This window comes from Osmia lignaria, chromosome 16 (genome assembly GCF_051020975.1).
Source record: "Osmia lignaria lignaria isolate PbOS001 chromosome 16, iyOsmLign1, whole genome shotgun sequence".
NCBI lineage: Eukaryota > Metazoa > Arthropoda > Insecta > Hymenoptera > Megachilidae > Osmia > Osmia lignaria.
Genome location: NC_135047.1, coordinates 8,715,311 through 8,731,568, shown reverse-complemented (window position 1 = coordinate 8,731,568; position 16,258 = coordinate 8,715,311). Strand labels below are relative to the sequence as shown.

The following is a 16,258-nucleotide window of genomic DNA, read 5'->3' as shown; positions in this document are numbered from 1 at the left end:
ATAGTTTTTATAAATTAACAGTTATAAACTATATTTTAATGTAATTAATTGTTGCAAAAGGTACACAAATATAGTATGACCTTAAATAAAAAAAAGAATGAATATGACAACAGTCGTTTAGTAAAAATTTAAGGAGCAACTGAATATTGATCAAACACTAACTTCACAACTTTTGAACTTATACATACATATATGTAGCACAGTTTTATTTCGTTGTATAAATAATAACATTATGTCAATTATAATATTTATTTCATATGTCATAAACATTTTACATGTAACATTATTCAATAATTTACTTTCATTAGTATAATAAAGAATAAAGCAGTTGGTTTAAGCAGTTTGGTATATTTTATGAATATGTAAACATTTTATTAATATAAGTCATCTGATATACTTATCTAGTATTTATAATGTACTCAAAATATTAGTACCAAATTGTATTGAAGTTTGGTAATGATAGTTTTCATTACACAACAGGTACATATTCAAGGAACAATTATACACAATTCTTACACTAATTAATAAGTAGAATTCATATCTTATTAGCAACATTCAAATTTAAATAATAGCTCCAATATGTAACTTTTAAGTAGCTAATCATTTCATAAATTTATAAAAAATATATATATATTTATTCGTTCCTCACATAGAGGAAAAGAAAAATATATTTAAAAAAATCAATATAATAGTTTATAAAAGTATAAGTAAAGTGTAAAGAAATCATTTCGTGTTTGCTTTATAAAGAGGTTTGAAATATCCATTCCCATGCAAACCCAAATATTCAGACCAACTCTGATGGGATGAAATATTTTTGCAACTTTGATTAGGTAACATATCCTCTGGGCATATACATTCCAGTTTGATTCTATATATTGTCATTTGTCCAAGAGAAATTTTGGAATTCTCTTTATCAGTTGTTTCTTGATTTGTTTTATAATCAACGCCTCGTTCATTTAAACATTCCTTGACAATATCATCATTTTGTTCGTACTGTAATTTTTTTTCTGAAAGCATTTTTTTCCTATGGATACAATCCAGGTCTTCCTGAATTAGTATTATAGGTACATCAGAAGATGGTAACCAAAATGTAGAAAATACTAAATCTATGGAAGTTGATCCTTTTGATTGTAAAATAGAAGGTAATAGGACGCCAGTCGGTGGTTGCTTTTGTACACCATATGTTGGATATATTCTATTGTGTTTGTTATTTATTTCTCTTTTCTTTTGATATTTATTCGAATCAAGTTGTAATTTATTTATTAATTTTATTTTTGATTTTTCTTTAATATTTGTTTTTTTATTCTGTTTTGGTAATTTTTGTTTTTTGCGAGTAAGAGTCTGCATATTGTCTTGTAAAATGTTCATTGATCTTTTGCGCAGCACCATTGTTTCCGCATCTGTATCTTTATCATTTGCAGTATCAAAAATTGTAAGATAATTATTAATTTGTTTAGGTACATTTGTTCTGTTTGTAATATTTGATGGTTTATTTATATCTGTATTAAGTTCGTGAATAAATCTATTGTTGATGTTACTTGTTCCTTCCAATCTTTTATTTACTTGTGAATAATTTATAGACCGCTCTTCTTGTATATTAATGTTATTATTACCATCATATACCATGTCATAATCTTTGTTTTCTTGCTCATTTGGGTTTATCCATTTATTTTCATTTTGCAAATTGTAATCACGATTAAAATCATCTATATTGTCACTCTGACTATCCATAGGAAATAGTTTTTTATTAGTTACATATTGTCCATAAGGTTCAAAATAGTTATTCATATCGCCAGATTTATCTTTACGTTTTTTTGTGTGTACATTGTCTTTATTTTGATTTCTATCAATTTTTGGTGATCTTTCAGATACAAATGGCATATTTGCATATGATTCCATTATAGAGTTATTATATTCTAAAGACTTCCAATCTACAGAAAAATATAATGATATACCAGGTGGTCCAACATGCTGACTCAAAGCATACAAAGTTGTAGTCAAAGTGGAATTAAACCTCAGTTTACAAAGATCAACACGTGATTCAGATACGAGATCTTCACTTCTTAAAAACTGATATTTCTCTTTAACTCCTTCATAATTTAGACAATCGACAGACCAGTGTAAAAACCAATCATTTCCAAAACCTTCAACAGTAATTGATAAACCAGACATTTCTTTACTTAAACTATCTTCTATTGGCTTTTCTAATAATGGTTTACCAGTTTTACCATCGATGATTGTTGCTACAGTATAATAATATGTTGGAAAACCTGAACCTATTTGATGTTTTACCATAAAATCTGGTACATCGTCATCATTATAATAACCAGGAATAGGTATACTTATTACTTCAGAATTGGGGATGGTATAATTCCAAATAGGTTCGAATGTTAGTCCATTATAAACTATTATTGTTGAGTTGAACATAGCAGTAACAATATCTTCAACTCCGTCTAATGTTATATCCACCAAAATTGGGGGCAATAAAGTTCCTTTTCCCGTATCATGATGCAACTTTCGTAAATTCTGTAATACATATATTATTAATTAACAGTTATTTATACAATTGTTTTTATACTAAAAAAAGTAACTCACCAAATTACCATACATTAGATCTACTTGAGGAATTATATACAACCCTCCCGATTGTTTCTGACTACTGGTTACAAGAATAAAAATATTTTCTCCATCTGGATGTATTAATTTTTGAGGTGCTAAAAATAATTGCTCTGTATTTGGTAAAATTGAACTGTGTATTACATTTCCATTGATTCCTGATATTATAAGAATTTCACTTGTATGAATTTCTCTCGATTGTATAGTATGCGATGCGATAACATCCCCAATTTCGTCTCCATCAATATCAGCAATAAATTTAGCATCATAAATATCAGAAAGTTTCCATTCTTCTGAAGCTGATAATTCTCTAATTGGGATTTCCCATATGCTAGTTCCATCATGCCCATTCACAGCATGAAGTATTCCCCCACGTCCACATATAATACAATCTTTAATTTTATCATTTGTTAAATCCAAATTGCAATCAATTGAAAATATTGCATGAGTTGTCCAATGTATCCAAAGTGTATCTCCTGTTTTACCATTCAAAGCCAAAACTCCACCAAAACATGGAACTTGTCCTTCAAAATATAGTGCACAAATGTACTCTGGAGTATTTATCACATCTAAACCTGTTAAAATATTGTTAATGTTTTCAAATGGTTTTATGCAAATATCACTTATGAATAAAACTGAATAAAACTGATGTACCTCATTCGATAACTCATAAAACTATAAGCTTAAGATCTGTAAATGAGAAAATAAATATATGATGAAAATAAAATTCTAATAGAAAATATAAAAACTTGCAAATAATGAAGGTAAAATATAAACAAGAACCTGTACTAAATCCAATGATGATATCTTCAATTCCATCAGCATTAACATCAGTAGTTCTTAATGGAGATTCGGATGTCAATTTTGGTAAGGATCTGGTCCATAAAATTTTTGTTGCCAATGAGGTACATGGAACTATGTTAGATTCCTTTGATGTATCTCCAACATCGTGTGACAACCAATTTTTTAGGATTGACAGTGGCATAGGAATTACATTTACAATGTATATACATAATGTAATTAAACTTAATAATATTACTAATGCCATGAGTCCAAAGCAAAGAGGTACATAAAAGGCTTTATTTGAAAGCCTGTATGTTTCAAAATTATGAGATTTCTTGTATCTTCGGCGAGGTGCCATCAAAGGCTGTTTCACCCCACCATCATCATGCAACTTTAAACTACCATTCTTTCCATCTCGAATGAATACTTCATCATCGATATCTGTTAAATCTTCCTCATCATAACCATCACTTACAACTAACTTTGACAAAGTTGGATAAACAGCAGACATTGTTTACCTATAAAATGTATTTACTTTTAGTACCTATATATTTACAAATTTTTAAACAAAATTACTATACTTTAACTTAATATAATTTAACATTGAATTAAGAAAAATAAAATACATTTATAGTACATAATTTAATGAAAATAGCTTTAGATGATCGATAAAAAATATTTATATATTACAGGTACGCTTACGTGTTTATTAAAGTTTTCTAAATTTTCATTTGAAACAATAACAAAGAACTGCTCGTTTCCTGTAATTTAGAATTATACGAAATTGTACATACATACATATCAGAAAAATCCACTTATGTGTAGTTCATATCGAGCATTAAAATTGATTCACAGTTTATAATTCCAGTAAATTTTTTTTAACTTATTAAATATTACAGTTTATTTATAAAAGAAAAATGAAATGTATTCAGGTTTAAACGACTTTTTAATTCTGATGAAATGATAAGTAAAAAGAAGTAAATGATTATTTATATTTCATCTCTAGGGTGCTAAAATATTGTGTTTCTATGTAGGAAAAGAGACTTTACTTATTGTCAGTTACCAACTATTGTTGATTGGATTTACGTTTCTTCCAGCACCCGGCAGCGTGTGTATACCGTACATACCGGTGAATATTATTTAAAATAAAATGTTGTACACTAAATTCAGTTTTTCATTTTATATAACATGCTGTTGCTTAATTTTGAGTCTTGTAAATGCAAGTATTCAGACATCATCTAAAACTACTTATGCGGAACAACTTACCGAGGAAAATTGGGATCGTATGTTAATTGGAGAGTGGCTGGTAGAATTGTGAGTTAAATTGATTCTTTGTCATCTAATTTGGTGGCGTATCCAAAATGATGTTAAAGGAGCTTTATATTATGCTTAAATGTTGTATTTGAAGTCATGCATATTATTTTATTTAACTTAAGATAATGATCATTGCAAAGATACAAGATATTATTTGTTGTAAATTTTATGATATAGAAAATTCCACCTTAAAATTAAAGTTGTTATTAATGCTCATAATATGAATCATTTTTATTAATTTAGTTATGCTCCATGGTGTCCTGCTTGTAAAGCACTTGAACCTATTTGGGAACATCTTGCTTCACAGAAAAAGAATCTAAATATTAATGTAGGAAAAGTTGACGTGACAGATTCACCAGGACTTAGTGGAAGGTTTATGGTTACTGCTTTACCAACAATATATCAGTAAGAGTTCTTCATTTCATGAAAAAATCTAATTTGGAATTTATAATATTTTTAAGTATATTTTTAAATAACCAACATAATCCTTTAGCGTTAAAGATGGCATATTCAGACAATATAAGAGTCCTAGAGACAAAGATTCCTTAATTGAATTTGTATCTGAAAGAACATGGGAGAAAATTGAGCCAGTTCCTGGTTGGAAGAGTCCAACTTCTGTTCAAATGTCTGTCATTAGCCAATTCTTTAAAATGTCCCAAGTATTAAGGGTAAATAACATTATAAAATATTAGTTGTACACATTGTATGCACATTGTAAAATCATTTATCTTACTTAGGGAATACATAATAAACTTATGGAAGATTTTGGATTACCTACCTGGGGTAGTTACTTAATTTTTGCTATTGCTACCATTGTATTAGGCGCAATATTGGGATTGGTAAGTGTAAATAATGCAGTTTAAATTTCTAGTAACTAATTATTTGTTTTAATTTACAGTTTATCGTATGCCTGATCGATTTTATATATCCACCAAAACCTATAATGCTCCAGGATAAAAAGAAACATAGAGAAGGATCAGGTGGATTTATGCAAGAGAAAAGTATACAAGATGAAGAAATTGTTGAAAATGTTAAAGATGATTTAGTTGATGAAGATTCTGAACAGGAAGGATCTGATAAAGAAGAAAAAGGAAAAGATGCAGATAAAGATAGCAAAACTGAACCAAGCAGTCCGAATGTTCGTAAACGTAAGCCACGTAAAGCAGACTAGACATACTAATTTGTTGTATGTAAATATTTAACATCCAGAAAGAATGACAAATAACATTTAGCAATTTGTAATGTCAATTCATTTTGATAAATGGATACAATGACATTATTATAACAATATTTGATAAAATATTGTAAAAATTTATGCGAAATGATGAAAATATTAGACTTTATGGACAATTTATAGTTACTTGGAACATGCGAAATAACATAATATTAAATAATAAAGTTGAGAATATTTCACTTCTAAATTTATAACACTATAACTTTCAAATGAAGAAAAATTACTTTGATATAAAGGTAAAAATTACGAGTTATCTTATCATTGTATTAATATGATTTTTATCTTAATTTATGTTAACATTATTTTTACTGCAAATTAAACTGTTTTTTCATAAGATATTTTTATGCAAATTATCGCAATATTAATGTTTATTACCATAGGCGACTGTAAGTAATTAATATATTTTTCTGTATAAATTTTTTATTTATAACTTTTATATGCAACATTCAAAGACAAATGAACGATTATGTATTATTTATATACACGACATTTTTTATAGTACGCTATGAAATATTTAATTACAGATTACAAAAAGCAGTATTTAATCAAGTATCAGCTTTACAATTCTTTATAATAATTATACCATACCATGCAATGCATTTTGTTTTTATGAAACTAAAATTCTGTTACGCTGAACATAGATAGAAGAAAAAGAATTGATTGATGAGCTGTGTAAATTACGGAGTTATGTTCTAATATATTTCTAATATAATAATAAATTTGTAGTATACTGTATGGCTGAATCACTAGTAAATGTCATACTTTTAATTATTTTTGCTTGTTAAGTATTTTAGAGCAAGAATAAAGACATTAATGTAATAAAAATACTCGTAACTGTAAATAACTCTTAACGTGTGATGAATGAAATTTTTATAACGCTTATTTGATACAAGAAAATTTTTTAGGTTAATGTATTCGCGATACACACTACTTCAGATAAAATACATACAAGAAAATAAAATGTAACATATATTGCATTTATATTTGTATTTTAACATATAGAGCGATTATTTAACAATTACTAAATGTCTTCCACTATTGTATAGTACATATTTTTCTTCTAAAAGTTAATTTACGCAAATGAACGAGGAACTACAAACGTATGACGCAGTTCACCAGAGTCCATAACTGCGACGCGCAGGTTGGAAGATGGTGGGGGAACGCAGCGAGCTCTCTGCTATTCGCTTTCCACATCGTTTGGGAGTATCGCCAATCAGGGCGAAGATGCGCACTGGAGAAGCGCGAAGAACGAAAACTGGTCTTTTCGCAGTTATGGACTCTGGTGAACTGCGGTATACATAATATATTATACGTTAAAAATTATGTTTAACTATGTAAGAGTTATTTTAAACCAAGTATTAAATAACCTGTAAAACTGATTAATTAATAAATATACTAAGTAACCGTTGTATCTTTTATTCCTGAAGATTATGAATTCGTGGTATATTTTTATAAATATAGCGCCATATTCAGCCACCAGCAAAACTACACAATGTCTTTGAAAAGATTTAATAGCAGTATTCCTTGATCACATTAGTAAAGATCATTATTTAGTTATAATCAAAAACTATAAATATATATGTATTATATTTCAAATTTTTTGTATATATATTTGTACAATAAAAAATGCATAAGGTAGCGGAAGTGACGTTGCAGAGTAAATTTTCAATGACGATATTTAAAGAAGAAAGAGTGTTTAACTATACATGAATTCTACTTTTGTAATAATAAAAATATGTTTAGATTTTCTATACGTAGTTTTTATTAAAAGGTAATATAGAAAATAAAGATTTTAGAAGGAAAACTGCAAGTGTAAAGTAATGCGCATGCGTAGAAAAAGGTAAATCAAAATCGGAACTAAAATCGAAAAAAGAAGTGCAAGAGACGCATGTTGAAGTTAACCTCGTAACGTGAATATCCAACCACGTTTAGCACGATATGTAAATGTAAGTATATAAAAGTAATTAAACATGTATTTATCCATTGTATAAACTATCTTTTACCAAACAATTACTATATACATGTTTATTAATCAAATTAATTAAGTTATTTGTAATTACAATCAATATAAAAATAAGAATAACTAAATAGTTTGTAAAGTTAACCGCACTTTCAGCTACAATTACTCCTTTAGTTTTTTATGTATGAATTTATATTATTAAACTATCTAAAACATGCAGAAAGCAAGTTTAAAATTATACCGTTAATATAATTAAGTTATATGTAGAATATAGATTTGATTTTTACATGTATTCTATATATTGAAGTTTCTGTATATAACATGTGAGTAGAGTTTTAATTTCTTTTATGTTTTCATTACAGTGAGTTCGCTATTTATATCATCTAAAAAGTAATCATGGTTAAAAATATGAAAAAGCGTTCAGCAAGTGAATCTGAAGTGGTCGAAAAGAAAGCTGAGGCAGTAGGAAATGTAAATAAAGCTTTTAAAAAAAAGAAACCAGAAAATAAATCTGTACAAAATGGACAAGGGGATAAACAAATTAAAAAGGATGTACCTAAGAATCTAAAGGTTGGAGTGAAAAAAAATGTAGGACCTGTACAAAATCTTAATAAAAAGAATTCAAATGTTACTCCCAAAAATACTGAAAAACAAAAATTAGATAGTAAAGAAAATCATGGGAAAAAGAAAAATCGGTCAATGAGTGTTAACTTCACTGTTGATCAATTAAAAGAAAAAATTGAAAGTATAAATAATCGAGATGAACTTTCAAAAACAGCTAAAAGAAAGTTGGCATTCTTGAGAAAGTTATTGATAGTAAAGGAGGGTAAAGACACCACACAGGATGCACAACAGATGCAAAAAGCACGGAATCAGAAATCAGTAGAAGCTGTAAAAAATAAACAGGTTCAAAATAAGGCACAGAATAAGATGGTGCAAGGGCAGGCAAAGGCAAAGTTAAATAATCAGAATAAAAAGAAGGATGTTAACCAGAAAAATCGGTTTGTTATGAAACCACAAGAGGAGGAAGAAGAAGAGGACGAAGATGAAGATGAAGATGAAGAAATGGATGCTGAAGAAAGTAAAGACGAAGATGAAAGTGATGTAGAAGAAGAAGAAGAAGAAGAAGAAGAGGAAGAGGAGGAGGTAGAGGGAGAAAGCGAAGAAGAGGTTGAAGATGAAGAAGAAGAAGAAGAAGAAAGCGAAGATGAGGCTGAAAATAATAAAGTTAAGACAAATAATGTTCAACCTGCACCAGAAAAGGAAAAGAACAAAAATGATGCCGAAGCAAAGAAGAAAAGATATGTTGTTTTTGTAGGGAATTTACCATTTAAGTAAGAAATTTAATATGTAATTAAATTCATTACAAATTATTTAGTATAAATTGGTATTTATACATTTTAATTATGTTTCAGCATTACTTCAGAAGAGATTAAAAAGCACTTTTTAACTAAAGTAGGTAACATTGTTGATATTAGGATACCTACGAACGATGCAAATACACCGCGTGGATTTGCTTATGTTGAATTTGCAAATAACACAGATTTTGAGGTAATTTCTTAAATTGAAGAAAAACTTTTTAGAATCTAAATTAGCGTTTCTTCTGTATTTCTGTATAACATGTTATTTAATTATTTGTTTACAGAAAGCATTTTCGTTACACCATTCAATGCTTAATGGAAGAAGAGTGAACGTGCAATATTCTGGAGTTAACAAAAAAGAAGGTGTTGCAAAAAATTTTAAATTGCAGGCCCTCCAAAAAGCAGGCAAGTTTGCAGGTGGCAGGAATAGATATCAACATAAAAATTTTGGTAACAAGGGAGGAAAATAAATTGACGAAACCATCATTGTTGAATCAGTACACTTAATTTGAAATAAATGTTTAAATGTCACCTTTAACATTTCTATATCCAACATTTAGAATTAAGTTTTTTATGTAATCAAGACCACTATATGTAAAGATTTATGCGTTGGATGATATGGATAAAAGATTTATCTATCATTAATTTGTAAAAATTGATTTACATTATTAACCTAATACACATGTAAAAACGTTTTATAATATTACTATTTTGTTTCAATCATTAAATATACATTTACCAAAATCAAATTTATAATTTCAAATGTTTGTTTCTGAAAAAAAAAAAGCGATAAGTAATTGTCTTTTGATGATTTTTGTAAGTAGTGCTGAATGTAGATATGAATTTTTATTTATGCTATGTTATAAATAAAACATTAGAATTTCAATTTATGAAACGATAGAGGTTAGTTAAAAAAAAAAAAAAAAAAACAAAATTGATTTTTTAATAAAAGATGGAAACATGTAAAATATCGGAAACTGAAACGAATGATTCTTTAAATTTTGAAGCGACAATTCCTTGGAAAAACGAGTTAATAGAGGTATAATATTGATATTATAACAATGATTTGGCTGTAATTATATTTGTGAAATACAACATGTAAAAGAAAACTAAAATCTTAAATACATTATTAGGAGACTTTACCTGATCACCTAATCTTTCCGAAAGAATTGAATGTATTTTTACGAAATCGAATCCAAGTACTTACAAGCTAATAATTCTTATATTGCATATCATATTTTTTATAATATACTAGATGTTATTAAACAAAGTAAAAAAAAAAAAAAAAAAAAAAAAAAAATTAAATAGGATTTAATTGCGGAAAATGGTTGTTTGCGTCGGGCGCTCGAGGAAAGCGAAGGAAAGATTCGTAAAAAGGAAGGAATCGCGGAAACGGCACAAGGAACAATTCTAAGAAAACCCAATGAGATAGCAGCTGCAAAAATAATAGAACTTAGTAAAAGATGTAGAGAACAAATAGCCGAGATCGAAGTTCTTAAATCAAAATGTAAAAACCTTGAAAATAATTTAGCCAGCAAAGAAATGGAATTAGAGAATGAAAGAAGATGTTTGAAAACTGATGATGATTCCTCGGAAAAAAGTGAGTTATATTAAATATTATCAAGTTCTACCTGAAATGGTACATCATTCTATTGTCAAAAATAATATGATCGAGATCCAGGATAGTATCCTTGACAAAGGTACCGAAACAAATAATAATCAGGCAAAGGAGAAGGATGATCAGATGAAATTGATGGAAAAGTTGCAGCAAACTCAAACGAAACTCTACGAATCTAAAAATAATTGCGCTAGTCTTAAACAGGAGATTAATAAATTACACAAGGTATTTTACGTATCCAATTAAGGAATATTTTCTTGTCAACGCTCTCTAATATTAAATTTATAATATTATATAAACATACGTAGTTGCTGTGCAACGAAGTGGGTGATAACGTGAATATAAATAATCTTGCAAATCAATCTGGTGGATGGCGAGGGAGGGCCGAACAAATTCATTTACTGAATCAAAAAGTGTTGGAATTGCAATCAAAATTGTCCGAGTACGATGGAACACAGAAAACATCTATTGGTATATTAAAAAATACATATTACAATTTATACACATAACGTAGAATTTTAATAAGCTTTTGTATATTAATCAGCGTCTATAGAACGGAAGAATCTAGCGAATTTTCGAAACGTCGAGAGGGAGAGACGTCAGCAAATCGAGAACTCAGCAAAGGAGCTTCGTCAAGCGGAAATAGCCATAGAAGGCTATAAGCGGAAGTTGGAAGCTTCAAAGGCGAGGATAAAAGTGTTGGAGAACGAATTGAATGCCGCGAAAGGAAACATAGCGATATTGAACGAGAAAAGATCTCACGATGATTGTTTAATAGAAACGCTCAATGTGAGTACTTACATACGATATATATATATATATCATTACTCGCTACTATGTTTAAAATTCATAGAATCGACTTAAAATGATGGAGATGAAGCATCAAGAACGGGAAACGGATATGAAAAATAGGGAAGAGAAAATCGAACACGAATGTACGAATTTGAGAAATGATTTGCAATCGGCTCAACTTCAAATCGATCGATTAAGGAGAAGGCTGGAAGAACGTGAGATAGAAATTGACAAATTAAGGTACGATAATTATTTGATCAAAATTTATGAGAATGATGTAAAGTTAAATGATGATTGTCAACCTTTGTTATTTAGAAATGGAACAGTTCCAAGCATGGAAGAGATTAAAGCACAAAAGATCCCACGATTATTCTTAAATAATCTTAATCATAGTAGTCCCTTACACAGTTATCGAAGTTCCTACGAACCAAATGAATACGTAACTTTGGCTCTTGCCGCGGAAGCCGAAAGGGAGCGACTACTAGAATTAGTAACTGTGCTGAACAGAAGATTGGACAAAGAGAGGAACGATGCTGATATTCTTTCTGTCGGTTATCGAATCAATCTTTTATATCAATATCAATATCAATGAATTCGTAATAATAGGGTATTTTTTATTTAATATACATAGAATACTTTGCGGAACGAAAGAAACAAATCGGCGAGATTAGAAGCGAAGCTTGGAAAATTAGAGACCGAAAGAGCAAGGATCGTTAAGATCGACAGCAGATACAGACCGAAATTCTCAAAATCGTCCAACTCGAATGACGTCGACGCAGAACAAATGCGACTCAAGTAAATTTATATCCATGCATATTTAAGCTTGTGCAAACGCGTTACTTAAAATACAAATTATCTTTTTTTTATTTGTCCCCAACGTAGAATGGAGTTATTTCAAGAAGAGTGTCTCACATTAAAAGCTAGATTAGATACTGTGCAACAGGAAAAGGCATCAGATCTTGCCACTTACAAACAGATGCTCGATCAAGTTAGAAAAATCTTTCAGGATGCTTGCAGGTAATTTAATACACTCTATTAAAAACATTAAACATTACTAATTTCCGTTTTCTTTTAGAAGTAAAGCGTCGTGTACCATTGGCAATCGGTCTACGATCACTGTTTAGATTTATAGATTTTATATGATATGTATTATTTATATTTATACAAAATTTACAAGATTTATTATAATCGAACGATCTAAAAAATAGAATACTGTCTTTTCAAGAAAACTATAAATTGTGCATTCAGACTTATTGTACTGATACCTTCCCGATAGGAATTGTGTAAGAACTACAAAACCGACTGCGATGATGTAACTGGAACACGAGATAAGGTGCAACGCTCCACGTAAACGCGCGTGACATCGTCGGGACAACGGTTTCGTTTCTATCTCTCGTTAGTCTTTCTTCATTTTTTCCTTTTCATGTAAACTACGTTTGCCCTGAAAGCACGCCGTGTAAATACATACTCTTGCTCTGGTTGCACGCCCTATAAATTCGTTTTCTCTTTAACCCTCGGACGGCGGACATTTAAAATCAAATAGCCCTGATTTTGATTAAATGTTAAAAAATTATTCTTCCTTTAATTTTTCAATTCTAATCTGTCACACACACACACACAACAGTGTAGTGCCATTCTTCGTTCTATCATAAGTTTAAGAATCTTATGTATTTCGTCGTACTACTTACTTACTCGAGGAACACGTCTCCCATGGCCTGGAATGATACAGTTGCATTAATAAGAAATGTTTGAAAAACTGAAGATTTTCAGAATAACTCTTTAATGGAAATGAGGTAATATGTATAAGAGAAATTTCTTTTGTAAGAAAATTCAAGCCCAGGGCTAAGCTGGAATATACAGGTGCAGGCTTACCAGGTATTGGTACTCCTTCCTGATAAGAGGCATACCCGTGACGTCAGATCGGCGCAGGTAGAGTATATGAGTCGCACCAGAGAGACATCCACGTCACTCGTTCTTGAACCTCTTCGTTCGTTCGTTCATTCGTTCATTCGTTCATTCTGCAAAAAAGTTATACGTTAGTTTACAATCTTTTTTTCTATCGATCAATCTTACCCATTTCCATTTTCCTCCACTTCTATCTTCACGATAACGTGCGCGAGGAGGAACTTGTCTAACGTAATGCATATCCATCCGGATGTCTACCATGATCAGTGGTATTTTGTTACCGGGGGGTACGTACCTAGCGGTAAGTAAGTGGTTAAAGTTTCGATAAATGAAATTTATTATTGTAATTCAAGAATAAATTGAAAACAATCAAAAGAATATTCGCGTATAAAGAGAAGTTCGCGCACGTCCATCACCATTGGATTCCCCGCAGTCGCGTGTATTCGCAGCTGGAATTCTTGTTACCGTAACCTTTTCATGTGTAAATTTCAGGGATATAATTGCTACTAGAGAACACACAACATTCGCTTCGCGCTTCAAAATGACGATTATGTAACTTTCTTGAACACGAGTAACGAAACCTTTTTTTTTTCTTTAGAACCGCCGCGACGCGACGCGCCGATAACGTTGTTGAATTTTCAGGTATCGAATGTGTATCGCTCTTCGTTAAAGTACATATTTCTTTTTAACACTCGGAAACACAAAGCCGAAAGGATTTTCATATTTCAAATATTTCTATATTACTTCAAATTATAGAAATTATTTAAGGTCGCGTGTTGACTTCTCCTAAGATAAAGAATTAATTTTAATTTTATTGAACGGCGGATGTTCTTTCTAGTGTTAACCCTCGAACGGCGTCGTACCTCGTAGAGAGACTCATATTTGATTTCATTTAATTTTTCTATTTCATATTATCTCTGGGTCTCGATCGATCCAAAACCTTCGTTAAATGCAAACAGAAATTTTGCCTCCTCATCGCGATAACGAGACTTTCGGTTGTAAATAACATCGAAGTAGAACAAAGTAAAGGACCTCGGTTTGATACTTGATTGTTTTGGCATTAATTAACAAGCGTGTCGAAAAACACGTTGACGTTGATAAGGGAATTGTTACGCGATTACCGTAACAACAATGTTTGAACGTTCGCCTTTTTTTTTACAAATTTATCTATTTCGCTTGCTTGCAGAAGATTTCATTCTCATTCTCGCGTGTTTGCTAATATTCTCGGCTTTTCAAAAGAAAGTCTACGAAAGATATTTTGTTTGCCGGTATACATATGTATGTTAATGAAACCGTGCTTTTTCGTAAATGGAAGATTTAATTAACAAGTTAACGCGAAATCATTAAAATTGTTAAAATAGCAACGAGAATTTGTTGAGAATAATTTTACAATTTTTCCTTGGTGATTTTATTCGTTAATTATATCGAATAGTAATCGATCAAATCGTCGATTAGTTATCAACAAAATAAGTATAATAAAAACAGATATTTTATACCTGTTGTGGTAGGTATTGTTATTTGAAAATTAAAGAGAAAAATACTACCATTAACAGAGGATTTTCGATAATACCTGTACAAGCCAACTTGTTATCGCTTTATCGCATCGTCTACTGATAACGTGTAATCATTGGCTTCTCTCAAAGATATTCGATGTTTCTATTGATTCTTCAGGTAGAAAAGTGTGAAAGGTACGATATATATTCTTTGTAATTATTTAAGTAAAAAAGAATACCTAATTGCACGATACCTGAAAATTCAATTAAGCGATAAGAAGCTACACGTATGTATAAATTACTTATTCTTTTATAAAAATGTAATAAAGAAATGTATTCAATATTTACCTAGTTACCAGGCTCCGCTATTCAAAGGGTTAAATAGTTGTCGGGTAGGGATATCAACTCATTTTGTCAGCAAATTAAAGTGAATTAAAGTGAATCTATCATTGGAAAAATTTCAACATTTGCTCGTCTTATCGTTAGTTTATTTGGAAATTAGTTACCGTCTGTTAATTATAACTAGCGCACCGACGCAAATACCGTTTTAATATTTCTTTTCTGTTTTCGAGAAGGTTTCTTAATTTGTTCGCTGTTATCGAAAAATCATAGCGGACAATTGTTACGATTCTTTTACCAGTGGTATCAGATAACGGTTATCAATAAAACGAATTTTCTTTCGAGCTTATCTCAATCTGATAATATGTATATCGATCAACTCACACGAGTTCACCGTTTACTGTTTCTTCAAATCTATTATTATTTATATTATAGGTATCTTAATTTTTTGAAAATTAAGATTTAAATATACATATATTTTCAGGTTCAAGTGGAATTCATATCAGGGCAGATGAATAAAGGAAGTGTTAACGACTCGTGCCACGAGCTAACGCACTAAGGTAATGTTTACCGCGCAATCAGGTGGTAGCGCTAAAGAGGAAGAGGTTGCTCGCACCTTCCCGATAACAAGGCAAAGCTGCTATACTTATACTGTATTGCAGCACTGCGACAATTTCTGTCATTCGGTAGTTGCTTTCGAATTAATCAACTCAATATAATACAAGTATTTCAATAAAATTCAATTCTTTTTTCTTTTCAGCACGTTCACTCCGGATGCTGTAAATCCGAAATATTATCATTATTATTATTATTATTATCATTGAGGATTAAACGAAAGGAGTA

At 30.1% G+C, this 16,258-nt stretch overlaps 3 protein-coding genes and 1 long non-coding RNA gene across 6 annotated transcripts; 2 read left to right on the top strand and 2 right to left on the bottom strand.

Moving 5' to 3' along the window:
* Nucleotides 1-307: 307 nt before the first annotated feature.
* On the bottom strand, nucleotides 308-4,267 carry LOC117601087 (uncharacterized). The gene is made up of 4 exons (XM_034317419.2): nucleotides 4,102-4,267; nucleotides 3,400-3,917; nucleotides 2,596-3,191; nucleotides 308-2,526 (listed from the first exon to the last, which is right to left on the bottom strand). Exons 2-4 carry the CDS (start codon nucleotides 3,908-3,910, stop codon nucleotides 724-726), a joined length of 2,910 nt encoding a protein of 969 aa, XP_034173310.1. The 5' UTR covers nucleotides 3,911-3,917; nucleotides 4,102-4,267; the 3' UTR covers nucleotides 308-723.
* Nucleotides 4,268-4,467: 200 nt separating this feature from the next.
* LOC117600687 (uncharacterized) lies at nucleotides 4,468-10,219 on the top strand. The gene is made up of 8 exons (XM_034316431.2): nucleotides 4,468-4,713; nucleotides 4,957-5,118; nucleotides 5,207-5,381; nucleotides 5,451-5,552; nucleotides 5,612-5,881; nucleotides 8,295-9,241; nucleotides 9,323-9,458; nucleotides 9,553-10,219. The coding sequence occupies exons 1-8, from the start codon at nucleotides 4,550-4,552 to the stop codon at nucleotides 9,736-9,738; spliced, it is 2,142 nt and encodes a 713-aa protein (XP_034172322.1). The 5' UTR covers nucleotides 4,468-4,549; the 3' UTR covers nucleotides 9,739-10,219.
* LOC117601090 (uncharacterized) lies at nucleotides 10,177-12,908 on the top strand. 3 transcript variants are annotated; one of them, XM_034317428.2, is made up of 11 exons: nucleotides 10,177-10,307; nucleotides 10,402-10,467; nucleotides 10,577-10,868; nucleotides 10,969-11,111; nucleotides 11,195-11,357; nucleotides 11,431-11,675; nucleotides 11,740-11,918; nucleotides 11,994-12,225; nucleotides 12,310-12,473; nucleotides 12,561-12,695; nucleotides 12,757-12,908. In XM_034317428.2, exons 1-11 carry the CDS (start codon nucleotides 10,221-10,223, stop codon nucleotides 12,800-12,802), a joined length of 1,752 nt encoding a protein of 583 aa, XP_034173319.1. In that variant the 5' UTR covers nucleotides 10,177-10,220; the 3' UTR covers nucleotides 12,803-12,908. The 3 variants fall into 3 exon arrangements, with proteins under 3 accessions (XP_034173319.1, XP_034173318.1, XP_034173320.1); XM_034317427.2 differs by having other exon boundaries at nucleotides 12,754-12,908; XM_034317429.2 differs by lacking the exon at nucleotides 10,402-10,467 and having other exon boundaries at nucleotides 10,221-10,307; nucleotides 12,754-12,908.
* Nucleotides 12,909-13,184: 276 nt separating this feature from the next.
* On the bottom strand, nucleotides 13,185-14,169 carry LOC117601094 (uncharacterized). Its single transcript, XR_004580599.2, has 3 exons — nucleotides 13,752-14,169; nucleotides 13,551-13,696; nucleotides 13,185-13,393 (listed from the first exon to the last, which is right to left on the bottom strand). It is a non-coding gene; the product is annotated as an uncharacterized LOC117601094 (long non-coding RNA).
* Nucleotides 14,170-16,258: the final 2,089 nt, after the last annotated feature.

Coding starts and splice junctions, on each gene's coding strand:
- LOC117600687 (XM_034316431.2), top strand. CDS start 4,550: ATGTTGTACACTAAATTCAGTTTTTCATTTTATATAACATGCTGTTGC. Junction 4,714..4,956: donor GGAGAGTGGCTGGTAGAATT/GTGAGTTAAATT, acceptor TTATTAATTTAG/TTATGCTCCATGGTGTCCTG. Junction 5,882..8,294: donor GTAAGCCACGTAAAGCAGAC/TAGACATACTAA, acceptor TATATCATCTAA/AAAGTAATCATGGTTAAAAA.
- LOC117601087 (XM_034317419.2), bottom strand. CDS start 3,910: ATGTCTGCTGTTTATCCAACTTTGTCAAAGTTAGTTGTAAGTGATGGT. Junction 3,192..3,399: donor CATCATTGGATTTAGTACAG/GTTCTTGTTTAT, acceptor ATATTTTAACAG/GTTTAGATGTGATAAATACT. Junction 2,527..2,595: donor ATCTAATGTATGGTAATTTG/GTGAGTTACTTT, acceptor TATGTATTACAG/AATTTACGAAAGTTGCATCA.
- LOC117601090 (XM_034317427.2), top strand. CDS start 10,221: ATGGAAACATGTAAAATATCGGAAACTGAAACGAATGATTCTTTAAAT. Junction 10,308..10,401: donor GGAAAAACGAGTTAATAGAG/GTATAATATTGA, acceptor ATACATTATTAG/GAGACTTTACCTGATCACCT. Junction 11,919..11,993: donor ATAGAAATTGACAAATTAAG/GTACGATAATTA, acceptor TTTGTTATTTAG/AAATGGAACAGTTCCAAGCA.